Raw genomic sequence first — 26736 nt, forward strand, 5'->3', positions numbered from 1 at the left:
AGTGGAGACAGAGACTCTTGATTTTTCAAATAAAGATTGGAATTTGTCAGGGATGTTCTAACTCCTACGCTGTTAACGTTTCAATAGACTGGTTGTTGGGTAGGAGAACAAAGGTCAAAGTCTTTTGGGTCCTGATGCTGCCCGCTTACTGTACAGTTGTGAGAATTTGACACTAATTAGTGACCTAAAGCAATGACTACAAGTCTTTGGTTTTATGTCTCTTGGGTACCACTGGAATATCACTTGCATTCTGAGGGAGCATCAACTTCAAGATTTTGGCCATGTTGGGTGTTTGTGCATGATCCAGCACACAAGTGCCTGAATGTTGATGAACCCAAGAGCTGGAAAAGGCCAAGGGGACACCCAAGTTTCACCTGGCTGCGGCCGATAGATGGTTATTTTAGAAATGTGGGAATGGACCGGTTGACGGCCTGGGTGGTCGTTTTCCAGGACCCAAGGCAGCGCCATGGCACCAGCACATGCGCCCAAACTTGGTTAAATTGAAAATGGTGAGAGCTGGCACCAAAAACAAAACAAAAATCCTAAATACTAAAGGTAGTACGCTTTTTATTGTAAACATAATATAAAATTTTCAACACCTTTAATTCTTTCACTGCTAAATATTACAACCTTTCAGGTCTTATACAGTGGTGTTAATAAATCAGTTCACATCCGGAATAAAGTATTGCTGGCTTAAAGTTACAATGCGAAGTGCAACTTTTATATGTTGCATCACCAGTTATTCAGCTTCATAGCTGAATGGCACAAAGAAGGATTTTCATACATGAAAACATCTAATCTGGACTCGAGTGTCCTGTGTGTCTTCTGGCAAGCTACAGCTTAAATTTCATACTTTAAGAAATTCACTCTGAACAACAGGGCAATTTAACCGTTTATTGTGTTTTCAAAGATAAGAAAGTGAACCACAGATTAAAATTAAGATTCATTTGTGAAGACATAAATCACTTCAAAATATTTTGCATAAACAAAGAAAACAAAAAACAGTTTGACCACACACACACACACACATTGTTGAAATATTTTTGTTTGCAAACTTTCAGGTAAATTTTTCCAATACTGCAGTGGACCTCTTTCAATCTAATCCTCAAATGGTTTCATTGACTTTCCACTGTATTTTTTGTCATTTCTGGTACAACCAAACCAATTCTAGTATGTAAAACCTCATGTTCTGTCACACATTTTCTTCAGAAAGGCTTCAGTAAACATTAAATTAAATGACTTCAACGATAAACAGATCTTAACTGTAGCAGATTAACAAAACAGTCGACCTCCAGCAAGGTAGAAGGAATGTACCAGTGATAAATAGATTTCCTAACCAAAAAAATAAGAGAAACACTCAAAACTTTCATTTCAGAATGGGAGGAAAAACACGAGACATAACAGAACGGGTTAAATCACACAGTACCTTTGAGATATAGAGCGTTTGAGGTTTTGGTAAACAGATTGCATCACTGTAAACGTTGGCTGACATCTGCAGGCGGATGATCTCGCTGCCACTATTTGAAGGAGGGCAAGTTTGGCACTTTTATGCTGATGTCACCAATGTTGATATTTCGCGGCATTTCTGGGAGGTTCATGTTCTTTACAGCTGATACAGCTCGAGCAGGCGCTCCTGCAATACCAGCCTGCAAGCGCGCGCGCGCACACACACACACACACACACACACACACACACACAAAACAGATGAAAGGCGGGCCCATTAGATTTATGCAAGCACATTTAAAAACATGCTGCAGAGGACAGCATAATGCACACAGGACACACGTGAGGACAAAACGCAATGCTAAACATAGCACCATACACACACACAAACTAAACAGTCACCCACTGACAAAATGCAAAGCACTAAAAGCTACAAAGATGAACGTGTGCAAACAGACACGCTGATGGCATAGCTTCAAATGCACATGCAGGATTTGGTTCTATAATTATATCACAACCAGAGCCAATTATGATTAGACTGTAAGGGCATACTGTACCATTTCATTCAGTAATTTTGAAGTACTTAGCAGTAACATTCAAAGGGCAAAGGCAGCAATGCTTGGAAACTCAACCCATTGGAATCTTGAGGACCAACATTAAAAAGCAAGGTGAGAACAGGATAAACCAAAATAAATACAATAAATGGGGGTGTGTGACATGAAGACAGAAATAACACTGATAGATACTGTAGATATGGATAGAATGTATGTAAAATTTATTTTAAAAACCCTTTGGAACAAAATATACACCAACACGTCATAACTGTTTATAATCCAAATGACACTGTACCTAATGAAAACTGAAACACTTCTGCAAATAAGACATTAAACCTTTTAGCCAATAATTGGCTGAATTAAAACATAATTGTGAGCAGAAGAGCAGCAAAAGTGTGCCATTAATGTTGTGTTAATTATACTTAACATCATTAATGATGTTAAGTATGACTTAAGTAGGGAGTAAAATGAGTACTGTCCTAGAAAGGGAAATCTACACTCAGGGAAAGAGGAGAAAAGTCACTAACACAATGAATCTCAAAGTAAAACTGGATTAACAGCATGTCTAAAGACAGAATTTGCTTTTAAGGAATAAAGATATACAAATGGATTAAGTTTTCATGTAAAAACTGAAGTGACATTTGAGAATCACTGTGGTTAGAGATTCCCCATAAGAATCTTTAGCAGACAGACCCAAAAATGCCCAGGACTCCTAACAAACGTTAACTACATTCTTGAACTGATTTAGTCTCCGAAAACAGAAGCAAAAATGAGGCATCTCTTGAAAAAAATTAGTGATCTGATAAAGTATGTCTGGAATGATTGTTTAACAAGGTTATTCAAAGTAACAACATGTTATTAAAGACATTAAGCCCCATCCTCAATTGCACAGATATACATATCCCAGAACGTCTGTTTGAAACCTTGTACACACCATGGAAAACCTGAGGCTCCAGGAGGGTGTCTGTGATTAAATTTAATATTCCATCTTTATGCCACAATCTTGTTTCAACTGTAGCGGGATTTTCAAGATGTGAGGTGTTCCTAGATGTACCAAGACTGTGCTAATGTGACAATGTGTTAAAAGACAGTTGTTTTTGTTCACATTACATAGTATAAGGTGGACATGTTACATCATTAAACCAGGCACTATGTCACATTCACAGGCAACCATGATCTTCACACACCGTTTTTTTCCACAGTGACAGACTGTCAGTTTTGGATGCATATCTGTGAAATTGAGAACAGATACACATCCCTGCCTGAGGGTTGCTTTGCCATCAATCAGGGACCCCCACGTCCCCATGGCTGGAGTCGGTCACAACCCTGCCCAGACGGGCCTTCGTCCAACTGAACACAGATCAAGATTCAAGAAGCCTGGAGTTATGAGGGTCAACTGAAAAGTTCTGCCTGCTACATGATTATTTCAATAATAAGCAAAATACTCACAAGAATGGCATCTGCTTAAAGCTTGAATTGTTCTAATCAGGCACTGTCATTACTTTTCCACCTTCCCATTCCACATACTTGCACCAACTCTAGACAAGTTTGTGCATCCCATTGGTGAAGAAAGCGGGTGTATTCTCTCAGTACCAGCAAGGCACAGCTGCTTGTACTTCTGTATCATTAGTGTAACAATGTCTCTTCAGCTGTTCTTTCAGCTTGAGAAAAAGGAAGAAATCCGAGAGTCCGAGAGCAGGACGGGACGGTGGGTGTGGTAAGAGTGGAGCCACTGTAATGCATCCTGCGTTTGTGGACTTGTGTGTGAACAAGCATAATCATGCTGAACTGCATTTTTTCCAGGACAAACCCACTTCAAGTGTGCGCACAGCTTTCAAAAAGTGTCCACATATTGAGTTCACAGTGTTGCTATGTTCCAAAAATTCTGTGAGGTCATGCAGACCTGTCGTGGCTTCATTTTCACCCTCCAATCTCCTTGCCCACCTGCTGACTGCACAGACATCCACACAGGTGTCACCATAAACGATACTCATTCATCAATGAATGTAAATGAGTACGTAATCCTCCACCATGAGGAATTTAATAACAGCATGTGTGTTTCAAATGCATGTTGCCATTTTTTTTTTTTTTTTTTTTTTTTTTTTTTTTTTTTTTTAAACAGACTACTGTGTGCATGTTACTTCAAAGACAATTCTGTGCATGCATGCCTGAAATTGTAGGCAATACAGATTGGTGTAGCGATAGGCAATAAGTAAAGAATAGGGCAGTGCAGTCTCATCTGAACCCTGCATGATATTGCAGGATTTGACCACTTATGGGGACAGCCACTCCAGTTGTGCAGAATATACACAGCATAACTTCACACGGGAAAATGGTGTACTGTTTTGTTTTTGGCTGCAATCACCAAAGCAGTCGCAAAAGGTGCAGTTTTTTCGGTTCCCAGTGAAGAAGGGAAGACGAGTCAAATGCGCAAGGTCGTGTCCTTAAGTGATAGCCTACACAGCTAACCAGAGTAGCTGCATTCTCTCACCTGCACAATCGCCTCAACACGTTTGAGCTCCGGGTCATAAACAAACCACAACTCATGTCCACTTTCCACCGCATCATCACTTTTTCTTTGCATTTCCACTTTGAGTGAAATTTGCCCAAAAACTCAAAAAGTGCCGTGTTTCTATCCCTGGAAGTAGAGAAATTACATCATATGCGTCATATTTTACGCTTTTAGTGCCTGCCCGCAAATGAGACTGCGCTGCTGAATTATTCTTGTACCAGTTTCACCATCTTAATTATCTTGCTTGTTAATCGAGTTGGAGGCAGAACTTTTCAGTCGATCCTCGTAGCTGAATAGTGTAGAGTACAGTGACTCGAGTGCATTTTGTTGGACCTTCACCTGATGGTTGTCTTTTAGATTACCGGTATTTGTCACTGTGAACAATGGACTATATATGGTTGCTTAGCTGCAACAATTCTGTCACTGCTGGTTCTGACAATTTTGTGTTGTGCGTTTGGTCCATTTTGATAATATGGCCATAACAGATGGTCACAGAGTCAAGTCTGCTTGTTTTTTTTTTTTTTGGTTTTTTTTTAATACAACCACTACCAAAGTGGTTGCAAGATTTTGAAGTGAATTGTGTTGTAATTTGTATGAAGGAATTTGATTTTAACTTTATGAACAAAGGTTTCCGTGATTTCAGTGGTTGCAGCACTTGAGAAGCTTAAGTGTCTGGATTTCAGATGGTCCTGGATCATGACTAAGACCCAGGGTCTTCAATAATCAGTACTGCATAGAAAAACTGTCACATACAAAGAAAATCTAGAAGGTTCGCAAACACAAAACTTTGGAAGTCACTTGTACCCTTGTTGTATACACACTTGTTTGAATTCTGCATTGATAAATCAGACACTTTTTAAAATACCATGCTGATGTACAGAAATATCTATTTTTAAAAATAAACTCAGAAAGCAAATGTAATTAGTAGTCAATCTAACCACGTCCTCTCCAGTGAGTTTGCCTTAAAGCTTTTGGGACAGCACAATAAGGCACCCCTGAGGAAAACAAACCATTTGCAATTATTCCCTCTGCTCTCAGGCTATGATGTAATGGCTCGTTGCATCATCCCATATGTGACGAGTGTGTGGAGTGTGGACTGTTTTTTGTTTGTTTGTTTGTTATTACAGCCAACCAACCAGACATAGTGGTGGCTGACAACAAAAAGAAGACCACAACTGCGATAGATAGCAATCCCAGCCGACAGTAACATCAGAAAGAAGGAGCAAAATCGAGAAGTACCAGGCATTGAAGGAACAACTGGAGGAAAAGATGTGGAAGGGAAAGTCCAAAGTGGTCACAGTGCATTAGGGGCTGTAACCCCCAAACTGGAAGAGTGACTCCAGCAGATTCCAGGCACATCAAAGGTCTCTGTCCAGAAGAGTGCAGTCCTAGAAAGAGCCAAGATACTGCACAGAACCCTCAAACTGTGTGCATGTGTTATTGAATGCACACCTATTGTACTGCATGACACTATACTGCAGAATGTTATTCGTTTGTCCACCAAAATGTCTTAAAACTAATGAATTAAAAACATAAATGGCAACATTTATGGGTCTGTCATAAAGATTCCTGTGTTAGTGATGTCTGTCATTACATGTAGGGGCATAAAGAGAGATTCCAGGAATAAACCTCGCTTAAGGTTAGAGTAGTTGGTGGTAAATTTAGTAGTACCTGTGTCTACCTGTCCTGCCTGGTAGACTGAAAGATAAACGTCTGTAAAGAGAGAAAAGAACGGAAAGAGCTAGACAGGGTCAGGAAAAAGAGGAATGAGGAATGTTAAAGCAGATTAAAGTAATTACAGTTTATCTCCACAGAATAAAAGTAATAAAACCCATCCTAGACCACATCTAAAAAAGATCAAGTGATCGAATGCTCCTTCCACAATTAGGTTTTTACAATAAATTTTATAAAAACTGCAAAGTCAGTGTACCTTCCATTCCCAAGGAAGCTCAATTATATTGTCTCTCTCTCTCTCTCTCTCTCTCTCTCTCTAAAATGCAGATTTAAAGGAAACCCTATGTGGAAATGCACAGACTTTCATCAATAACATGAAAACAGTTTGTTCAAATTCTTTCATATTTTGTTTGCATGTTGGCATCAACTAAAAATTTATGGTTTTGGAGATACTGGGTTTTGCATTATATATATATATATATATATATATATATATATATATATATATATATATATATATATATATATATATACACATACATACATACATACACACACACACACATACAGTATCATAGTAAAATGCATGAAAGTCAGACATTTTAAAATGTGGGGATTATTTCAATAAAATCTGTCAGCTAAATTAAAATTGATTCTACTCTTCTTATTTACAGATATTTGAGAGCTGATGTTACAGTGTTCACAAGTCTTAATTCTGCCACACTGCTAAGACAAAAATAAATTTAAAACATTAAGCAATAACTATTTTTTTTAAGCATTAAACATTAAACATTAACTATTTTTCCACCAAATGCCAAAGACAGATCCTGGATGTCTATCTCAATTGAATGTCTAACACAAACATAAACTTGATTTCAGTTCAAACAAATCTGCAGGATCAAGTCTGAAGAGTTTGTACACCATTAGGGAACATGCCAGCTTCCACATTTAAACTCACTCCCACATAAAACCATAAACAACATTTCAACAAATGTTTAATGAATATTAAACACATCTATTTAATAATAACCTTTATTTATCCAGGTAGAATTCCACTGAAATCGAAATCTCTTTTACAAGGATATTTAAAAGAAACACTTGGCACTGTCATATTTCAAAGTGAGAGGTTTAGCCGCTTATGGGCTTTGGAATGTGACACACATACCAACAGGTAGGAATAAAGTAGTAAAAGGCAAAACAAAATTTATTTTCATACCAAACTACATTATATTTATGGGCCATCAATCAAGATTCAGATGGCCTCACTATTTATCACAGTGTTTATTACTCGTGTGAACAGAATGCCTACAATATGCAGAACACTGCAAATCACAGTTGCACTGAAAGAGATGATTAACTTCCAAAACCTCATAACTGCTGTACTTTTGAGGACTCTATCTCATATTTACGAAAATCAGTTTGCTTTAGAGAAAACCCTGTGAAAACATGGATGGACACGAGGTGGTCAAAACGACCACATTTAGCAGTAACATTACCCAGTAGCACTCCATACACTGCTTATATTATCTTAACATTTGACATTACAAAGATAGCTTTACAGAAATATAAATTTACTGACATGTGGTCCAACATTAAATTATCCTACAGTGCCCTCCTGGTATTTCACATATTTTAATTTGTTTATGCCATTTCAAATACAAAAAAAAAAAAAAAAAAAAAAATCTGCAATTATTTTCCTTAAACAAACAAACCAAATCTCTACAACTTCATATAAATTAATTAAAATCTAAAAGCCAAAATGATGGGCTGCATAAGTCATGGTACGCTTTTGTATAGCACCTGTAAACAATCAGTTTTATTGCCAGTTTTCTTCAACCAAATCAGGGGATGGATAAATGAACATTTCCAAGTCACTGAATATGTCTTGGACTTTATTTACATCAGTTATGAATAAATACAAAGTGTATGGCACTCTATGGTAAATCTGTATGGAGTAGATGGTTCTCAAAAACTGAGTGACTGTGCAAGAAGGAGAAGAGTGAGGAAAGCCACCAAGATACCCAGGCAACTCAGAAGAAGTTCTAGGTATCTGTGACTGTGATTGTAGAAATTGTGCACAGTGCATGTTTTCCATTTTGTATCCCCAGTTATACAGCTTCATGATGAAGTGATACAGAGGAGGGTCTTCTTTCATCAAAACATCAACTCTAGGCTTGCATCTCAGATACACCTTCTGGCAAATTGTAGCTGAACTTTCAGGTCTTCATTTTAAGAATGTTAAATCAACATATTCTTTCATCAATATAAACTGCAAATCTCAGAATTTATAGAAAGTAATCAAAACTAATCCAGTTAGATTTACTTTTCTGGTGGAGCATGTCTTAGTTTCACATTACATGGGGCAGAGTGGAACAACAGGACAAATTGTTCCTAGAATAACCTCTAGGTGGCTCAATCAGACTTTGCAAAGATCACAACCATGGGACACAAACTGTACCCTCTTGCAGTCTGGGAAATTACCATGCATTGCCATACACGTGGGAGATCTATATTTTTCATCAATTATGTTGAGATTTTACCACACTGTACTATTTCAAACAGGTTTTCCATTCTGTGAGGTTTTCTATTCGAAGAATCGAAAGATCCTGGATCATGCCAGAATACCAGCTACGTACTTCACCTAATATGGCAATCCACATATCAAGAATAGGACCCTGTTTTAGAAGAAAAAAAAAAAAAATCTTGTTCTATATTCTTGAAACACCATCTCTAATCAAACAATGCCAATATAAATTAACATCACAGACAAATGCACAGCGTGTGGTCTAGGGTAGGTCAAAGTAGGAAGCAACAGAACAGTTCTGATTATTATAAAAGACTGCTTCTATAGCATGAATTAAAAAGCCAAGTTAAAAACTCAAAATGCAACTCAAATTCTACAAAGTTTAATTATTGCAACATTTTTGTAAAGACACAACTGAGAATTGTTAGTCAATCAAAAAGTGTAACCCTTTGTTTTATTGTCATGCAAGCCACACAACAGTGTAATTCTTCATATCGCCACATATTGGCCAAAAAACAAACAACAAACAAACAAACAAAAAAATCAATCTAGAATACAACTGGGATTTTTTGCAGTCAGCCAAGCATCCAGTCACTTTCATGTAGTGAATGAGTGCCTGGCAGCTAAGCTTTCTCTCTATAGGTCTACAAGAATGCCATGTAAGTTTATCCATTTTTGGAAGAGTGTGACCATGAAGGTTTGGAAAGTAAGCAACAGCAGGTGTCTACAGCGGACAGCTCTGTTCATAATCTCAATGGGAAGTTGTGGCACAGAGACGAGTTTTGAAACAATTACCACCACTTCTTGTTATTAATGTTTTTAAGTTCACCTTCTTATTGACCGTGGTTGAACAAATGGAAGACTTGTTTATCGACAGACATGTCGAACTTGTAGAACCTGGAAGTATTGAAGTCTATGAAGCCATGTGAAGCCTGATACAAGCCGCATCAGACCACAGCATGATATTCTACGTGGGTGCTGTGTGCCACTACAAGAGAAGTACAATCAGCAGGATACGGTTGTGTTGCAAGGTTTGTATTCATTACTTAATCTGTCCAAATTCTGTCATCTGAGTCACAAAAATGAATGAACGCTGCATGTGTACTTGCTTTCTGACCACTGCATGGGTTACACGGTAACCGGACCCAGAAGTATGGCTAATTACAAATCTCAGAAAAAGAAAGAAAAAAAAAAAGGCAATAATAACAGTGTGCCCCTATGTTGGTTTGTAGATGACTGTACGCAATCTGGGTAACTGGGAATTAAAGTGGTAACTGGGCACAGTTTCTCTGCTGTTCACTGCAAAAGGTATTTGATCATCAAAACTATGGCTAAATGTATTACAGTACCGTTGTGGCACTTCATGAGAAAGCTTCCGAGCAAACAAACTCATTAGTGCAGCTACATACATATAATGTATTAAGCTACCAAAATCTGAAATGCAAATTAAGGAAATGAGAACAGGTTTCATTAAATTGTCTCTGGCTGTAATAATGCTGTATATTGGTAAATTTATCTATCCGCTAGCAGAAGCTGTACGGAAAGCAAAGCAATGCCTTGCACAGAGCAAACATCTATGTAATCAAGACTCCATTAAATAGACTTCACAGAACATTTGAAAATCATTTGCTCCAACATGGACAACAGATTGAATTTAAATTCTCATCTAAATTATTTAGCACATGAATTCAAAGCGCTTAAGTTTTTCATGACTTCCTGTAAAATCTAAGGAGACAAAATATCAAGTAAAAGATGGAGGTTGCATGATTTGGAGAAACAATTCTGGAGATGCACTGTGCAATGGTAAAAAAAAAAATTTGTCTCAGTTTCTATCGTCAAAGCAGTGACTGCGTTATACTGAGGAAAGCACGACACTCTGTGTTGGCCTGTGCTGACAGCGGGGCAACAATGAGAGAAAAGGCCAGAGAAGAGCATAAACACTGAAGAGTAGGTAGTAAGCATCCACAAAGGCACTGGAGACATCCACAAAGGCACTGGAGAGTTGCATGCAGGGTGCAGCATACACACATGCCTGCCAACTGGATACAATACCTTGAAAAATATGCCAGGAGAATCAGGTGAACAGACAGGGGCAACCTTACCTCAGACTTCTCCATCTTATTCTGGGCATCCACTTGTGTGATGATTTCGTTCATGTTGGTCTCCAGGACCATTCCGCCCATTACCATCTCTGCCAAAATGTTGTGAACCTGTCAAATATGCCAAACAGTTTCTGAGTAATTGTCATGCACATGCGCCATGTATTCAGTCTCAGTGACTTGCACAGACTAACATTTACATATATATCAAAATGTATTGTATGCGTGATTTATGGTTACAGTTATTTTAGCGGTCCACCACAGTATTTTGGAATTCTAAGGAAATACAAGTGAGCTCCATTAACTCAGGCACACATAAGTCATGATTTGGCTTTAGACTACTGTATAAAAGTCAATTCTGATTTGACTGTTTTTGGGAGGGATCATCAGTGCGGGCGATTCTGGACAATTGGAAGTTTTGGATGTGACCTTACTCTTTAGATCCTTACAGTTAGTACAACTGGAATTTACACATGCACTTGCCACAGACATCACATCCAAAAACTTCCAATCATCCAGAATCTCCCACACTGATGAAGCCCTCATCGCTGACGTGCAGCAGCTGGAGGAGGAAGAAAAAATCCGAAACCCACTCCAGATGAAGAAATCATCACTATCCAGGAAGGAAATCATGCTTCAAATAGTCAAAACTATTGTAATATGGCAAAGTAAGCTGATTTAAGTTTTTTGGTCAACCTCATTAACTCATGGTTTCAGGTAACTTATGGCCCGATTTTATGGACCCCAACTCGCATGGGTTAATGGGTTTTACCTGTACTGACTATGAGATAACACTCTGGACTATCTAGTTGAATTTATGAGTTTATGAACTTCAAAACTATCTCAAGGAGAACATTTTTGATCTGAAAATTGTTGTGAATGTACCCCCCCCCCCCCCCCCCCCCACCACCACTTCCTTATCCATCACATGGTGTCCATGGTCTTCTGGGGTCTCAACCCCCAGCAATCAGTATGGCAGTGCACATGGTTGATTTAGCCACACATAATATTTTTTTTGTTTTCTCTCCTTTTTTATTCCTTTTTTTGTAGCTCCAAGAGGCCAGTCAAACTAGCAGCAACAACCTCTTGATTATTCTCTTCACAAGCTCGGAAATAAGCCGTCATCTATCCTGAAGAGTTTTCTCTGAACTGATTAAGGAATCTTCCCTCCACTAAAACATGGTTATTTATCCCAGCAATTATGATACTGTTAAACTATAAAATCTGTCAAGTTACAAAGACTCTGGATGTCATGCAAACTACTTTATGACTGTGCAAGTTAAAGTATTAGACAACATGAGGTAATGATGGAATGATGGTTCAAAATTTAATTACAGCTGATTTCTATTATTTACAAGAGTCATCAGGAGATGCCACATCCGCCCGGTCCCCACAAATCAGTAATACAAAGTGTCATGGGAACACCCAAGTACACACTTATGCTAAAAATTAATGAAATTGCTCAGCTTGTTCCTGACATATCATGCTGATATCATAAAATTGACCCCAAGGTCGCCGTAATCGACTGGTGTCGTGCCAACAAGCGAAAACAGATGGACGGATTGACAGACATGTTGATTGCTATATCTCCCCCAGGGGGGATAAAAATGTTTGTGCTAATTTCTCAGTTCAAACTGTTATTTAGTAACAATAGTACTTAGTATCAGAGAGAAGCAAAAACAATGAAAAGTACTGGAACTTCCTACCTTGTCTACATGGAAAATTAAGTCCAGTTCACATACATTTTCAAAACACTTGTCCAATGTTTCCACAAACACCTGGAAATAGAAGCAATGAAAGGTTTAAAACAGATTTGCCATTGATTTGTAAGACAAACATAATTGCTGAACTCGTAGTAAGCACGAAATATGTGTATATCACATTGCTGTTACCTGGATTAAGTCTAAAATTCCGAGTTCACTCTCTGATGAGTCCACACAAAACACAAAGTACAGTGTGGCGTAGTGCCTGTAAATTAATTTGTAGTCTGACCCTCCAATTAACCTAATAGACACAAGGGAAAAGACAGTGTTAACACAAATGACCTCTGAAGTAAGACATTATTATAGTAATAATTCCTCATACAATGCATCTCATCTAATCATGGGCAGACTAGACACAAACATTACTCTGAACAGACACAAAAAAGGTAATCTTCCCAACAATTATTAGCATTTGGATTTTTCAGATTCAGATCTGTCCACAAGAACACAGATTCTGCAAAAAACTACATTATGGAAAATCATTTTCCTTTTGGGTACAGCTTCCCAATATGGTTACAATAAAGCAAAATGCTTCACTCTATTGACAAACTTTAATTGCAGCACTGAACATATCACTGACAAACCACGGTCAGTGGCAGTAAATCACGCAACAGGAACGTTTCTGTGGAACACCATCACAGTGATTTAGTAGAAACTATAAATGAAAGCTCAGAAAGCTTTATGAAAGACAATCAACAGGACTTAAAGAGCTTTTCCACAGAGCGTCAATCTTTCCAGTTTCATCCCGAAAAGCAAATCAGGGTGCAGTTTGAAGGATCACAGTAACGTCTTGATCCATCCTTTGTCAATCTTCATCAAACTTGGTATACACAGTAGTTACAACCATCATTGGCACCCGTTTTGAAGTAGAGGTGAAATTTTCAAGCTGTTCGAAAAATTTTATTTCGATTCGGCAAATCAGCCACTTCTGGGTGTTTGTAGTCTTAAGCCCTTTTCCCGCGGGACCAACGTAAAGTTGTGTAATGCAGCGTATCGACTACTCCGAGCTTATGCAGCCCTACATGGTAATAAAATGAGGGACACAAAGGGGTCTGCAAAATGGATGCAAAAAAATTAAATATAATTCATATTTTTGCTGACATTCGGCATAGAGCACTGGACGCAATGCAACTCTACGCAAGCCCAGTGTGAAAGGGGCTTCAACAGCTTCAATCATCTTTAAACTGGGTAGCGCTATTGAGTACAGCTTGAAACTTGTTTGACTGTGCTCCATCGTGGTAAAAGTTTTGAACCACAGGTAGTGTTTGTTGTTGTTCTCGTCGAGGACGCAGCTGAGTGCACTCCGGTAAAGTTAGAAAGATATTCACAGATTCGAAGTTCACGGCTCAATGATCAAGCTGAGTTGGTTTATGAGTGCTGTGAGCTTGATGGCACTACAACATGATGTTATACTGTAGTTATAGCTCATGTTATTACTGATTTTAATAATTTTAAAAAGAAAAATTGCTAAAATTCAATTTTTGCACATTTTACCAAATAAAGAGTTGTAGTATGATCTTGAGAGAGGCTTTATGCATGCTGTGAGTTTGGTGTCACTACATTGCTTATTCTTTTACAAAATTTTAATGACTTAAAAAAAAAAAAAAAAAAAAAAAAAAAAATCAGGAAAAATAAATTTTAACATATTTTCCCAAACTAAGAGCTGTGGTGTGATCAAGAGGAAATGGCTTATAGATGCTGCGAGTTTGTTGGCACTACAACATGTTATACTGTAGTTTGTCTCTTCTAGACTGGACTACTGCAATGTTCTTCTTTCTGGTTAACCGCAGTCCAGCATTAGGGGTCTCCAACTGGTTCAAAATGCTGCTGTCAGACTTTTGACCACATTACACCCATTTTGGCATCTCTTCACTGGCTTCCTGTCACCGTGAGATCAGATTTTAAAGTTCTGCTACTAACCTATAAAATTGTTCACGGACTGGCACCTCCCTACCTAGCTGACCTAATTAAACTCTGTGTACCGGCCCGGGCTCTGCGTTCTGAGGGTGCAGGACTACTGTGTGTCCCTAGGGTGAATAAAAAGTCTGCGGGTCACAGAGCTTTCTCTTATCGTGCCCCTGTTCTGTGGAATGATGTCCCTGCATCAATAAACAAGTCAGATTCTGTAGAGACTTTCAAGTCCAGACTTAAGATGCACTCATTTTCCCTTTCGTATGGCTAGCATACTGGCATAATAAGTTACTATCCTTTTGACCCTTTGAAATTCATTTTATTAGGAAACGGAGCGGGCCGCGGCCTCAACTTTATCTAAATTCTGGGTCTTTTCGTGAAGCTGAGGGCTAGTGTCCGGCAATCACCTTAGTATTTCTTCTGTTTTTATCGTTGCTTAATGCTGACAAATGATACTGTATTTGTTGTCTTTCCGATGCCTGATTCAGATTTTTCTCTGTTTGAGGTGCGGCTCCATCCAGAGATGGGTGTGGTGTCTACTTCTGCAACCCTCCCGTCCTGTGCTCAGGCAAAATTTCCTGTATACTCGTTTTGTAAATTGTGTCAGTAGCATGGCCCAAGCAGAGCATCACCCCTTTGAGTCTGGTCTGCTTGAGGTTTCTTCCTCAAATTATCAGAGGGAGTTTTTCCTTACCACTGTCACCTATGTGCTTGCTCTCGGGGTTGGTAAAGTTAGGCCTTACTTGTGTGAAGTGCCTTGAGGCAACATTTTTGTGATTTGGTGCTATATAAATGAAAATAAATTTAAAAATTGCTAATTTTATTACTTATTTTAAAGATTAAAAACAACAACAAAAAAATCACTAAAATTCAATTTTTGCACATTTTTCCAAACAGAGTGTTGTAGTCTAACCAGCAAGAGACCACTGATGTGTTCAGTGAATTTTATGTCACCACACCTTATACCAGGGGTGGGCAATGAGGGCCAAGACTATTCAAATTTTCAATGCAACCAATCACCTCATCAATTGGGTTTGCTGATGAACTCCTCTGAACATAGATGCCTGATCATCAATGAAATCACTTGCTGAGGTGATTTGTAGCAAGGAAACTCTGCAGTGTCTTGGCTCTACATGGCACATGATTGCCCACCCCTGCCTTATATTAATGAATTTATTGATTTGCAATTTGTAGACAGTCCCTAAGCTTCCTTTCTCAGCCGCCTGCTCGTTTATTATTTGGTTTATATGGATAAAAATAAGGTTGTAGCTCATTGTCGACCTTCCTGAGCTTAGAAACCAGTGTTTTTTGTTTTTCTACAATGTTTCTCTTAAGATTTATTGAGCCGTGAAATTCGAGTATGTGAATATCTTTCTAACTTTACCAGAGTGCCGAGTGCAGCTTTACTTTCATTGGAGCGGGTTGCCATGTACGCTGTTTATAAGCCGGCCACTTGCCACATCTGCACTTTATCAGCCAGCCTGATAGGAGACAAGCCAGAAGCAGTTTCATCCCATTTTTGCACTTTTTCTGGATTGTGGGGGATCATAATAGAATGGTACCCTGTGGAATAGGGGTATTACATGATGTTTATTTATCATTACACCATCAAAGAGGGCAGAACACTGTAACTGAAAGAGTTTTTATCTGCTTTAGAACAAATGTGGCAGAATATGAAGTGTAAAAGACAAAGTGATTCATTTTTGAGAACAATCAAGGTCAAAATTTTGGCCTACTGCTTATATTGTAAGGGGTACTTCAAATGGCCACTTACAGATACACCTATGGCTACTTTTACTTTTAATATGAAGTTGCACATCACCTTTCTATTATCACATGACCTTTGACTGTGAGCGACATTATAAGATCATAAGATCAAACCACAAAACAAACCAAAAAAGATCAAATCACAGTGGAAGGGTTGTGTGTTGGGCAGCGATAAAGTGATTTTATTGTGGACATTTTATGAAATGTCAAGACCACATAGATCATATATTATGGCAACAACAACAAATAATTTGCATCACTGTCAAATGTGTAAGGTGTGGTTGTTGGCCTCTCTGTGTGGTCCTTCTACTTGAGGGTTTTACTCCGAGACCCTAAACAATAGCTGAAAGAAATCACTGAAACTGCTGTGATATTCAGGTCTAAGGTGATTGGAAGGTCTTAACCACGACTTCCCATCAAGGCTCAACAACTCAACAATTACACATGACTTTTTTTTACCCCTTTGCATTCATTTTCTGAAAAGGACAGTGCAGAAATCACAATTTACTTCATAAACTGATGCAGGATTAGATGCAGGACTGTTTTCCCTCTTAATGTCACACACTAATGTCTACCAGTATGACCACATGACCTAATACTTATTTACTAAAGCAGCAAGCAGCATTTAGCTGTAATAAATTCAAGCAGGTGAGAAATGCAATTGTACTAACACGGTATATTTTATGGGAATAACAGCATACGACTGCAACTGTACTTTTTCTCTGACACAGGGAGGGTTGATACCAGCTCTCCTTCACTGTGCACACAGCCAAAAGCTACGCATTTTTAGTATCCGCTACAAATTTCACACGGCAACTATGATGTGTCACAAACAAGTGGGCCAAACCTATGAACACTGGAAAACAGCAGAGGTGTTGTGGACAAATCTGATGATTTTCATTGTGCAGCTGCAGACAGCAGCAAGCGAAATGTGTAAAGCTGCTACTGCCAACATGTTCACGTTAACGCTTTCCTAAAAACTACATTATCAGTAAATACTGGCAGGAAATCATTTACAACCCCTGGCAATAATTATTGAATCACCAGCCTCGGAGGATGTTCATTCAGTTGTTTAATTTTGTAGAAAAAAAGCAGATCACAGACATGACACAAAACTAAAGTCATTTCAAATGGCAACTTTCTGGCTTTAAGAAACACTATAAGAAATCAGGAAAAAAAAATTGTGGCAGTCAATTCTGAACCATGAAAAACAAAAGAACGCTCCAACACATCACTAGTATTTTGTTGCACCACCTCTGGCTTTTATAACAGCTTGCAGTCTCTGAGGCATGGACTTAATGAGTGACAAACAGTACTCTTCATCAATCTGGCTCCAACTTTCTCTGATTGCTGTTGTCAGATCAGCTTTGCAGGTTGGAGCCTTGTCATGGACCATTTTCTTTAACTTCCACCAAAGATTTTCAATTGGATTAAGATCCGGACTATTTGCAGGCCATGACATTGACCCTATGTGTCTTTTTGCAAGGAATGTTTTCACAGTTTTTGCTCTATGGCAAGATACATTATCATCTTGAAAAATGATTTCATCATCCCCAAACATCCTTTCAATTGATGGGATAAGTGTCCAAAATATCAACGTAAACGTGTGCATTTATTGATGATGTAATGACAGCCATCTCCCCAGTGCCTTTACCTGACATGCAGCCCCATATCATCAATGACTGTGGAAATTTACATGTTCTCTTCAGGCAGTCATCTTTATAAATCTCACTGGAACGGCACCAAACAAAAGTTCCAGCATCATCACCTTGCCCAATGCAGACTCGAGATTCATCACTGAATATGACTTTCATCCAGTCATCCACAGTCTACGACTGCTTTTCCTTAGCCCATTGTAACCTTGTTTTTTTCTGTTTAGGTGTTAATGATGGCTTTCGTTTAGCTTTTCTGTATGTAAATCCCATTTCCTTTAGGCGGTTTCTTACAGTTCGGTCACAGACGTTGACTCCAGTTTCCTCCCATTCGTTCCTCATTTGTTTTGTTGTGCATTTTCGATTTTTGAGACATACTGCTTTAAGTTTTCTGTCTTGACGCTTTGATGTCTTCCTTGGTCTACCAGTATGTTTGCCTTTAACAATCTTCCCATGTTGTTTGTATTTGGTCCAGAGTTTAGACACAGCTGACTGTGAACAACCAACATCTTTTGCAACACTGCATGATGATTTACCCTCTTTTAAGAGTTTGATAATCCTCTCCTTTGTTTCAATTGACATCTCTCCTGTTGGAGCCATGATTCATGTCAGTCCACTTAGTGCAACAGCTCTCCAAGGTGTGATCACTCCTTTTTAGATGCAGACTAACAAGCAGATCTAATTTGATGCAGGTGTTAGTTTTGGGGATGAAAATTTACAGGGTGATTCCATAATTTCTTCCTCAGAATTGAGTGAGTCCATATTTTTTCCCTCTGCTTCGTCTAAAAAAGTAACCGTTACTGACTGCCACAATTATTTTTCTTAATTTCTTAGTGTTTCTTAAAGCCAGAAAGTTGCCATTTGAAATGACTTTAGTTTTGTGTCATGTCTGTGATCTGCTTTTTTTCTACAAAATTAACTGAATGAACATCCTCCTCCTTCCATAATTTTTGCCAGGGGTTGTAGTACAGCAAAACTTGATAAAGCAGAACAACTGAAAAAGATAAGGATTAACAAACAGCTTGAAGTAAACAACTGAGTTGTGCAGAAACTAAATGCTTTTTAGAATCAATTTGACAGTTCAGACGTGTAGTTTCACCTCAACTTACATTCCACCTTCAAGGAAATTACAGACATTCTCATCTCTTTTTGAGACCAAATGGAAGGTTTCTCTGATGATCTGCTGTTCTGTGTCTTCATTCTGCAAGGTGGACAACAAAACAGATTGTGAAACAAAACAGTGAAAATAAATAAGACAGAGTTTGTGCGCTTCATTGCTTCCAGTGTCTCTTGTGGTTACCGACAGACATGAGTTGACATTCACTTGTTCTCAGTTAATGTTTTGTTTCATTGCTGCTTTCCTGGAATATGTTCAATTGAATCGGAAAGTGTGTCCAAGCATTTGACTGCTATATAAATATTGAATGTTTATGAGTGCCATGGTAAGAATATTTCATTCTGTGAAAGATGAGATGTATCATTCAACGGGGCAAATATTCTTACCATTAAATGGACTGCATTTATATAGCGCTTTTCCATCTGCATCAGACACTCAAAGCACTTTACACATCAAATGCCTCACATTCACTCTGATGTCAGGTTGCTGCCATGCAAGGCCCCCACTATACACCAGGGACTAGGGGATTAAGGACCACAGTGATTTTAGTAATTTTCCGGTCAGGCTGGGATTTGAGCCAAGGACCCTACTATGGTCTGAAGCCCAACGCTTAACCACTAGACCATCACCTCCCCTGAATGAATGAAATCACCATTGCATGAATGAAAACATTCATTATTTGTTTTATATAACGCCTAACAATCCTGATGATATACTCCGTACCTGATGCCGTGTATTGGCTTCTTTGTGTACAGACTGCTGTTCCTCAGTCCAGCATCGCGACAAAATCACAAATCACGCAAATCGCGACAAAATATACAGAGCTCTTAATCTGACAGCGCTTGTACTTCACGGAGAGACGTCCCAGCAAATACTGCAAATGCCTCCAGACGGCTTACGGTGAATGCGATTTTTTTTCTTTTCTTTTTTTTTTGTGTGTGTTACAAGAATTAGCACAGTTAATAAAACAAACCCTACCATGTTTGTTTTTAAGCTAAGCATTGTCGGCCGCTAGCGTGAGCATGTGCAGTGGTGGTGTCGTGCAATGGTACAAAACATACAGAACCAAAATTTTACGGTCAATGGAACACAATGGCAAAGGGGGCGAATGATCCATATCACGTATCCATATCAAGGATCTATTCAGGCATTATATAATACTGTATATATAAACCAAAGCCTTTGACGTTCATAGGCGTATTTTGCATGTGTTCACTCAAACTCTTAAGGTGGAATAATATTTTAAGACCTGCTGAGCTAATAGAGGGCCAAAAACAATGCTAAATAAATAAATAAATAAATAACAGTCAATTTACATCATTGGCTACAACATAAGCCTGAGTTGACAAACATGCTATAAGTCATAATATACATTAAATAGTTTAAATATGGAGAGCAAAAATAAATCAATAAAACTGAAGCAAAATGTTAGAATCAGTGTTGCCACAGTTACTTTGAAAAGTTACTTTATTAGTTACTTCATTGGCAGCTTTATGCAGTTACTTTATTAGCAGCTGCCGACAACTTGTAACTAATGTAACTAATGTAATTAATCAGAAAAGTAACTAATAGCTACTTTTCTGAGTACACAGTCTTAAAAATAACCAAGTTAGATTGGTAGTTACTTTATTAGTTACATTCACCAGCTGCATCAAGTTGTCCACAGCTGCTAATGAAGCAAATGTATACAGTAACTGTAAAATGCAACTGTATAAAGTAACTTCTCAAAGTTACTGTGGCAACACTGGTTAGAATACAGTCCTGTGCATGTTCAACACTGAGCTAGCATCAGCAGAGGGAGCCAATGTCCTGTCAAGTCCATACCCCGTCAGTGAGCACAGAGAGGAGAGGGCATCCAGCCCAGTTCTGACTGTGGGCAAAACCAGTCAAAGGGATGATGCATGAGCGCAGAACACTTACAGTTCCCACAGTCACAAATAAGCACTATGATGAAGAACCAAGTCTTCCTGGTGTTTTATTTATCAAAACACAGACAGTAACATGCCCTCCCTATTTAAAATAAATAAGTAAACAGCTCCTCAGGACTAAATATGCCATTCTGGTCCTGCCTGTTACCATAAAACTTAGACAAACACTATGCAATAACACTTCTTTAATTTCAACATGCACTACATGTCTAATTTAACTATGCGCATGTGTGTCAGTTTTACATTCAAGGCAGCTAGCTAAAAATTTTAATTACACCTAACTTTTTTAATACCAATACACATTTACCTGACACGTTCAAAGGAAAAAACAAGAAAGCATCTTCACAAGCCTAACATACTTTGCCTGGCGTTATGGCCCGGTCACACGTCATACGACAATTCCTGAACAAAGGGAAAAAAGTAAAAAACTCACAGATCACTGAGAAAAGTAGGACGAAAGAGCTTTATCACCGAACAGCCTGTGAATCAAAATGAAACAAAATTAAACCAAAGCCAACGTTGATCTCGACACTTTAAATGAAACACGCCTGGAGCCACTGCTGGAGCAGTGTGTGTCTGCATCTCTGCATTCCAGGACTTGGCGCTGGGACGGAGCTCAGCTGTGGAGATCTGTGGGCAAGTCGGTTGGTCCACCTGCTCTGGTTCCTCGTCCAGAACAAAAGAGGGATCATCTCCATCATCATCAGACTCCTCACTGTCTGGTTCAAACTCTGACGACACGCTGTGCGCTCCGTCTTGCTCCAGTTAAAAAAATAAATAAAAACTGAAGCGCTTGCTCAACATTCATAAGATGCCTCATTTTTACAAAACAAAAATACCACCACAGTAACCACACACGCTCCACCAAAATAATACACACTGCAAACACGCCAAATATTTCACAAATCTCTCAAATACCAGAACTCTAATCGCTGTCTGTACACCCGAAATGCGCGTGTACGAGACAGACGGAGAGAGAGAGAGAGAGATATTCTCTCTGCCTTTTTTTTCTCAAAACCCTGCTGTTTCTGATCAGACACACACACACAAACAATTCACCTTCTCTCCAGCTGATCACACTGGGTTTTCTGTTTTCATATGTCACACCTCTGTGGATCAAAGCTGTTCACATGCAAATGTCCACTGAAGCTGGAAGTTTTTCCACACTTTATGGCGCAAAGTCTCCCTTCTGTAAACTGCCGCCTGGTTTGCACAAAACGAGGCACAGTTCACTCAGAGATCACAGCAGATGACACGAAATATTATTGTTGTGTCGGCCCTCAGCACCACAGAAACAAATTAGGCTGATCGTGCTCCTGCAAAGCACCCCCCCCCCCCCCCGCGAACAAATACAAAGCCATCAACGGTCATGTCAGCCATCAGCAACTCCACGGAAATTAAGCTGATCACGCTCCTGCAAAGCCCCCCCCACCCGCTGCAAACAAATACACAGCGATCAAGGATCACTTCCTCAAAACTTTTGAACTGTCAGATGCTGACAGGGCCAGCAGGCTCTTCTCTCTGCACAGGCTGGAGGACAGTAAGCCCTCAGAGTTCATGGACAGAATGCTTCAGCCCCGGCCGGACTTTTTGTGCAGCAAGTCTGTCCTCAGGTGCACACAGTGCTGGAACACCACCATGATCACATATTGCCATGCTCGTAATTCTTCCTGGCCAGCCAGCACCACGGCATGACCACGACAGCATTCACCACATCACATGCAGCAACAGAAGCCCCACACCACACACCAACACCGCCACAGAGGAGCTGCATCTCTCCTCCACAAAAGTGCTCACAAACAGGCTTCTGTACTGTGTGAAAACATTCAGCTGGTTGAACAAGTCAAACCAAACGTTAACGTTACAAAAACTAAGCAAACAATAAAAAAACGTCAAGAACTACAGCAAAACGAAATACAGACGAATTGAGGTTTTTGGCAGTATTTGTTCAAATTTTTTAACAGTTTAAAAATCCTGATGAAGCATCAGCTGCAGGAATAGAATAGAATAGAATAGAATAGAATAATTGTTTATTGTCCCACCGATGTGGAAAATTGTCTTCGGCTCACCAGCACAAAAAAGACAAAAAAACAGTCATAAAACATTCATACAAACTGCGTGAAGGTTAAACGATGCCAACGAAAGTCAACAAAACTCCAGATTTCTTGTTTCGTTTGGGCTTCGTTGCCCTTTGTTAAGTGCCGTGTGACTGGGCCTTTACATGTATAGAAGTCAAATTGCTAGTGGTCATGTGACTTTAATATTTAGCAAAGAATGAAGAATGCACATCTCAGTTTACCAGTTTGCCTGGATGACATTTGATAATTTAAAAATGCGTTTTCTTACAATTTGCAAATTTAAAAATTAACATCTGAATTCTGGTCATGCTTTGGCATTTCCTCGATATCAAACTTCAAAATACTAAGTATTCAGAATGAAAGAAATCTCAATTTTATTCTTACATGTCAATTGTGAAAAATCCTTTAAAAATGCACATCTGTCCAAATATCTTATTTGTTCAGGAGACCTGCCTTTATATCACATTTCAAATCTGTTTAAAACTTCAACTTCATAGAGCTAAAAATATGTATGGGATTTCAGATGCAGAAATTTTAGCCCCCCCCCCCCCCCCCCCCCCCCCCACACACACACACCAAACAATAATGAAAAAAGTAGACTGCTACACTCGTACTTTGAAACTGCTGAGAGCAGGAGAACAATCTCCTAAAACCTCTCACAATGCTGTGAGAACAACAAAAATAATTGAATTTAGAGTGTGTGCAAATGACTGCATCTAAATTATTTTCATTATCAGTTAACATATTCAGCTTTTGCAATTAACACTAAACTAGTAACTATACAGGTAGCTGCATGCATGTGAAACATTATATCCTGCAAGCAGTAAGGCGATAGGTCATTATTTATATAAGCCCTCCAGATGGTGCCTATGCAGCCTCCTTCTAATCTTATCATTTTACATTTACCATTCTGAAATAAAAAGGCCTCCGTGTCCATCATAATCAATCAGAAACGGTCAAACTGAAGCTGCACTGTTATTCCTATAATAATAATTATAATAATATAATAACAACCGTTGACAACGCCTTTAACAATACAGAAGCGGGGAAGCAACCTTTAGACACAAATCCAATTAATCCAGTGAACAAACACAGCTTTCCAGCAGAGGATGTTGCATAGCCTGTACCACAGGCAAATTAAATTTTTCATGCAGCAATCAATGTTTGTTTTCAGATAAATGGGTCATATTGTTTAAAATACATTTGTAACCAGAGTCAGGTCCATAAGTATTTGGGCTGCGACAATTTGTGTGTTCCATCCATCATAGGACCACCATGAGATGTGTGTGTACGTATGTATGTGTGTGTGTGTGTATATACAACCCCTGGCAATAATTATGGAATCACCGGCCTCAGAGGATGTTCATTCAGTTGTTATATTTTCGACACTTTTCTTATCCCATCAACTGAAAGGATGTTTTGGGATGATGAAATCATTTTTCAAGATGATAATGCATCTTGCCATAGAGCAAAAACTGTGAAAACATTCCTTGCAAAAAGACACATAGGGTCAATGTCATGGCCTGCAAATAGTCCGGATCTTAATCCAATTGAAAATCTTTGGTGGAAGTTGAAGAAAATGGTCCATGACAAGGCTCCAACCTGCAAAGCTGATCTGGCAACAGCAATCAGAGAAAGTTGGAGCCAGACTGATGAAGAGTACTGTTTGTCACTCATTAAGTCCATGCCTCAGAGACTGCAAGCTGTTATAAAAGCCAGAGGTGGTGCAACAAAATACTAGTGATGTGTTGGAGCGTTCTTTTGTTTTTCATGATTCCATAATTTTTTCCTCAGAATTGAGTGATTCCATATTTTTTTTTCCTCTGCTTGGTCTAAAAAAGTAACTGTTACTGACTGCCACAATTTTTTTTCCTGATTTCTTATAGTGCTTCTTAAAGCCAGAAAGTTGCCATTTGAAATGACTTTAGTTTTGTGTCATGTCTGTGATCTGCTTTTTTTCTATAAAATTAAACAACTGAATGAACATCCTCCGAGGCCGGTGATTCAATCATTTTTGCCAGGGGTTGTATATAATGTGACCACTTTAAAATGCATGACGTAAGGGGCACGAGTTACTCACGAGGGCGTCAAGTCACGTGACATGATCATAAATTAGTAAACTAGTTGACGCGCTCCACTTTAAATGCAGGCCTGACAGGCATGTGATACCTCTGCACATCTTTAATTATTCAGTATTAAAAAAAATAAATTAAAAAATGCAATTCAGACTGACTACACATCCAGTCCACACAGCAACACTTCTATGTTACAGATATAAAAGCTAATGGTCACCCGCCTCATTTACACGGATTATAAACAACAGCTTTAACTGCATGACCTTAAAAAAAAATGCAAAAGATAAGTTACGGTACTTACATAATGCTCGTAGAATTTGGAAAGCCTGGGTTTGCCATGGTTGTTGAATATTAAAATGGCTTTTATCATGACTGAAAGTGAGCGAGAGGAGGTGGGGGAGCAAAAACCAGTCGGTCTGTTTGTCAGCTCCCGTTAACCCAGTTCCGACCGGGATTCGGAGCTAAATCCCCTCTAAATTTCAGGTTAACACGGGTTAGCTTCCACTCAAGTTGCACGCTATGCCTCCATAGTCGCTCTTGAACGGAAACATTACACGTCAAAGCAAACCACCAGTCATGCTCTCGCTTTTCTCTACGGGAGCCGCGATGGCTCAAACCTGCGGCGCTGTGCAGGCGCGGCTCCAGATATTAAAGAGGAGAGTGACCACAGGGGCTCCAAGGTGAGGGTGGAAGCACTGAGAGAAAAATAAATTAAATCTCATTGACAACATTAGACTTTTTCTTTCATCTGCTGTTTTGTTAGAAATACTGCAAACTAGTGTACAGATTTTGACAGCACTCTGTGTTGTCCAAATGTTGATGCTGGCTAAGAAAATTTTGGGGAATATTCTGATTAAAAGGGTGTGTTCTGAAGTACACAAAATGTTCCTTCTCTCCCCCTAAAAAAAGTTAATAATTCAAGATCATTAACTTGTTGCCATGACATACTGGGTTCCGCAGGGGTCCGTCTTAAGCTCCTGCTTTTCTCCCTTTATATAGGGAGTTGTACATGCCAATAACTGCTGGCAATCTCATACACATCAAGACTTTAGAGGACTGACCTACTTCAGTGAAAAACTGGATATCTACCAACTTTTAAATTTGGAGAAGACTGAAACGATGGTCCTTGGTCCAGCGAGACATCGACATCAGTTTGACCAGCTAACGCTCAACTTAGACCCGTGCCTCATACATCACTCTGACAAAGTGAGGAACCTTGTGGTGATTTTTGATCGCACACTGTCCTTTGATCTACACATCAGAGAAATCACAAGGACTGCTTCCATCCACCTTTGTAACATATAGCGAAGATTCGTCCCATCCTGTCCATGGCTGATGCAGAGACCCTGATTCATGCATTTGTGTCTTCTAACTGGACCACTGCAATGTTCTATTCTCAGGTTTACCACAGTCCAGCATTAGGGGTCTCCAATTGGTTCAAAATGCTGCTGCCAGAGATCTGATTTTAAGGTTCTGCTATATAATCATTCACTGATTAGCACCTTCCTACCGAGCTGTCCTAATTACACCCTGTGTACCAGCCCATGCTCTGTGTTCTCAAGGCCCAGGAGTACTTTGTGTCCCTAAGGTAAAAAAAAAAAAAAAGAAAGAAAAGAAAAGTTGGCAGGCCACAGAGCC

At 39.1% G+C, this 26736-nt stretch overlaps 1 protein-coding gene across 3 annotated transcripts; it reads right to left on the reverse strand.

Moving 5' to 3' along the window:
* Positions 1 to 880: 880 nt before the first annotated feature.
* Positions 881 to 25706, reverse strand: ap3s1 (adaptor related protein complex 3 subunit sigma 1). Of its 3 annotated transcripts, XM_034170638.1 has the most exons (7): positions 25400 to 25706; positions 19010 to 19101; positions 12700 to 12811; positions 12514 to 12585; positions 10811 to 10918; positions 6182 to 6223; positions 1550 to 1646 (listed from the first exon to the last, which is right to left on the reverse strand). In XM_034170638.1, the coding sequence occupies exons 1-6, from the start codon at positions 25466 to 25468 to the stop codon at positions 6188 to 6190; spliced, it is 489 nt and encodes a 162-aa protein (XP_034026529.1). In that variant the 5' UTR covers positions 25469 to 25706; the 3' UTR covers positions 1550 to 1646; positions 6182 to 6187. The 3 variants fall into 3 exon arrangements, with proteins under 3 accessions (XP_034026526.1, XP_034026527.1, XP_034026529.1); XM_034170635.1 differs by lacking the exon at positions 6182 to 6223 and having other exon boundaries at positions 881 to 1646; positions 25400 to 25704; XM_034170636.1 differs by lacking the exon at positions 6182 to 6223 and having other exon boundaries at positions 881 to 1646; positions 19000 to 19101; positions 25400 to 25704.
* Between the last annotated feature and the right edge of the window lie 1030 nt (positions 25707 to 26736).

The sequence above is a fragment of the Thalassophryne amazonica genome, chromosome 5 (assembly GCF_902500255.1).
Source record: "Thalassophryne amazonica chromosome 5, fThaAma1.1, whole genome shotgun sequence".
NCBI lineage: Eukaryota > Metazoa > Chordata > Actinopteri > Batrachoidiformes > Batrachoididae > Thalassophryne > Thalassophryne amazonica.

Excerpts from the sequence above, each read along its gene's own strand:
- ap3s1 (XM_034170635.1), bottom strand. The coding sequence starts at position 25,468 with ATGATAAAAGCCATTTTAATATTCAACAACCATGGCAAACCCAGGCTT. Across the intron at positions 19,102-25,399 it reads CCAAATTCTACGAGCATTAT|AATGAAGACACAGAACAGCA; the intron begins GTAAGTACCGTA and ends TCCACCTTGCAG. Across the intron at positions 12,586-12,699 it reads GAATTTTAGACTTAATCCAG|GTGTTTGTGGAAACATTGGA; the intron begins GTAACAGCAATG and ends TTCTATTTCCAG.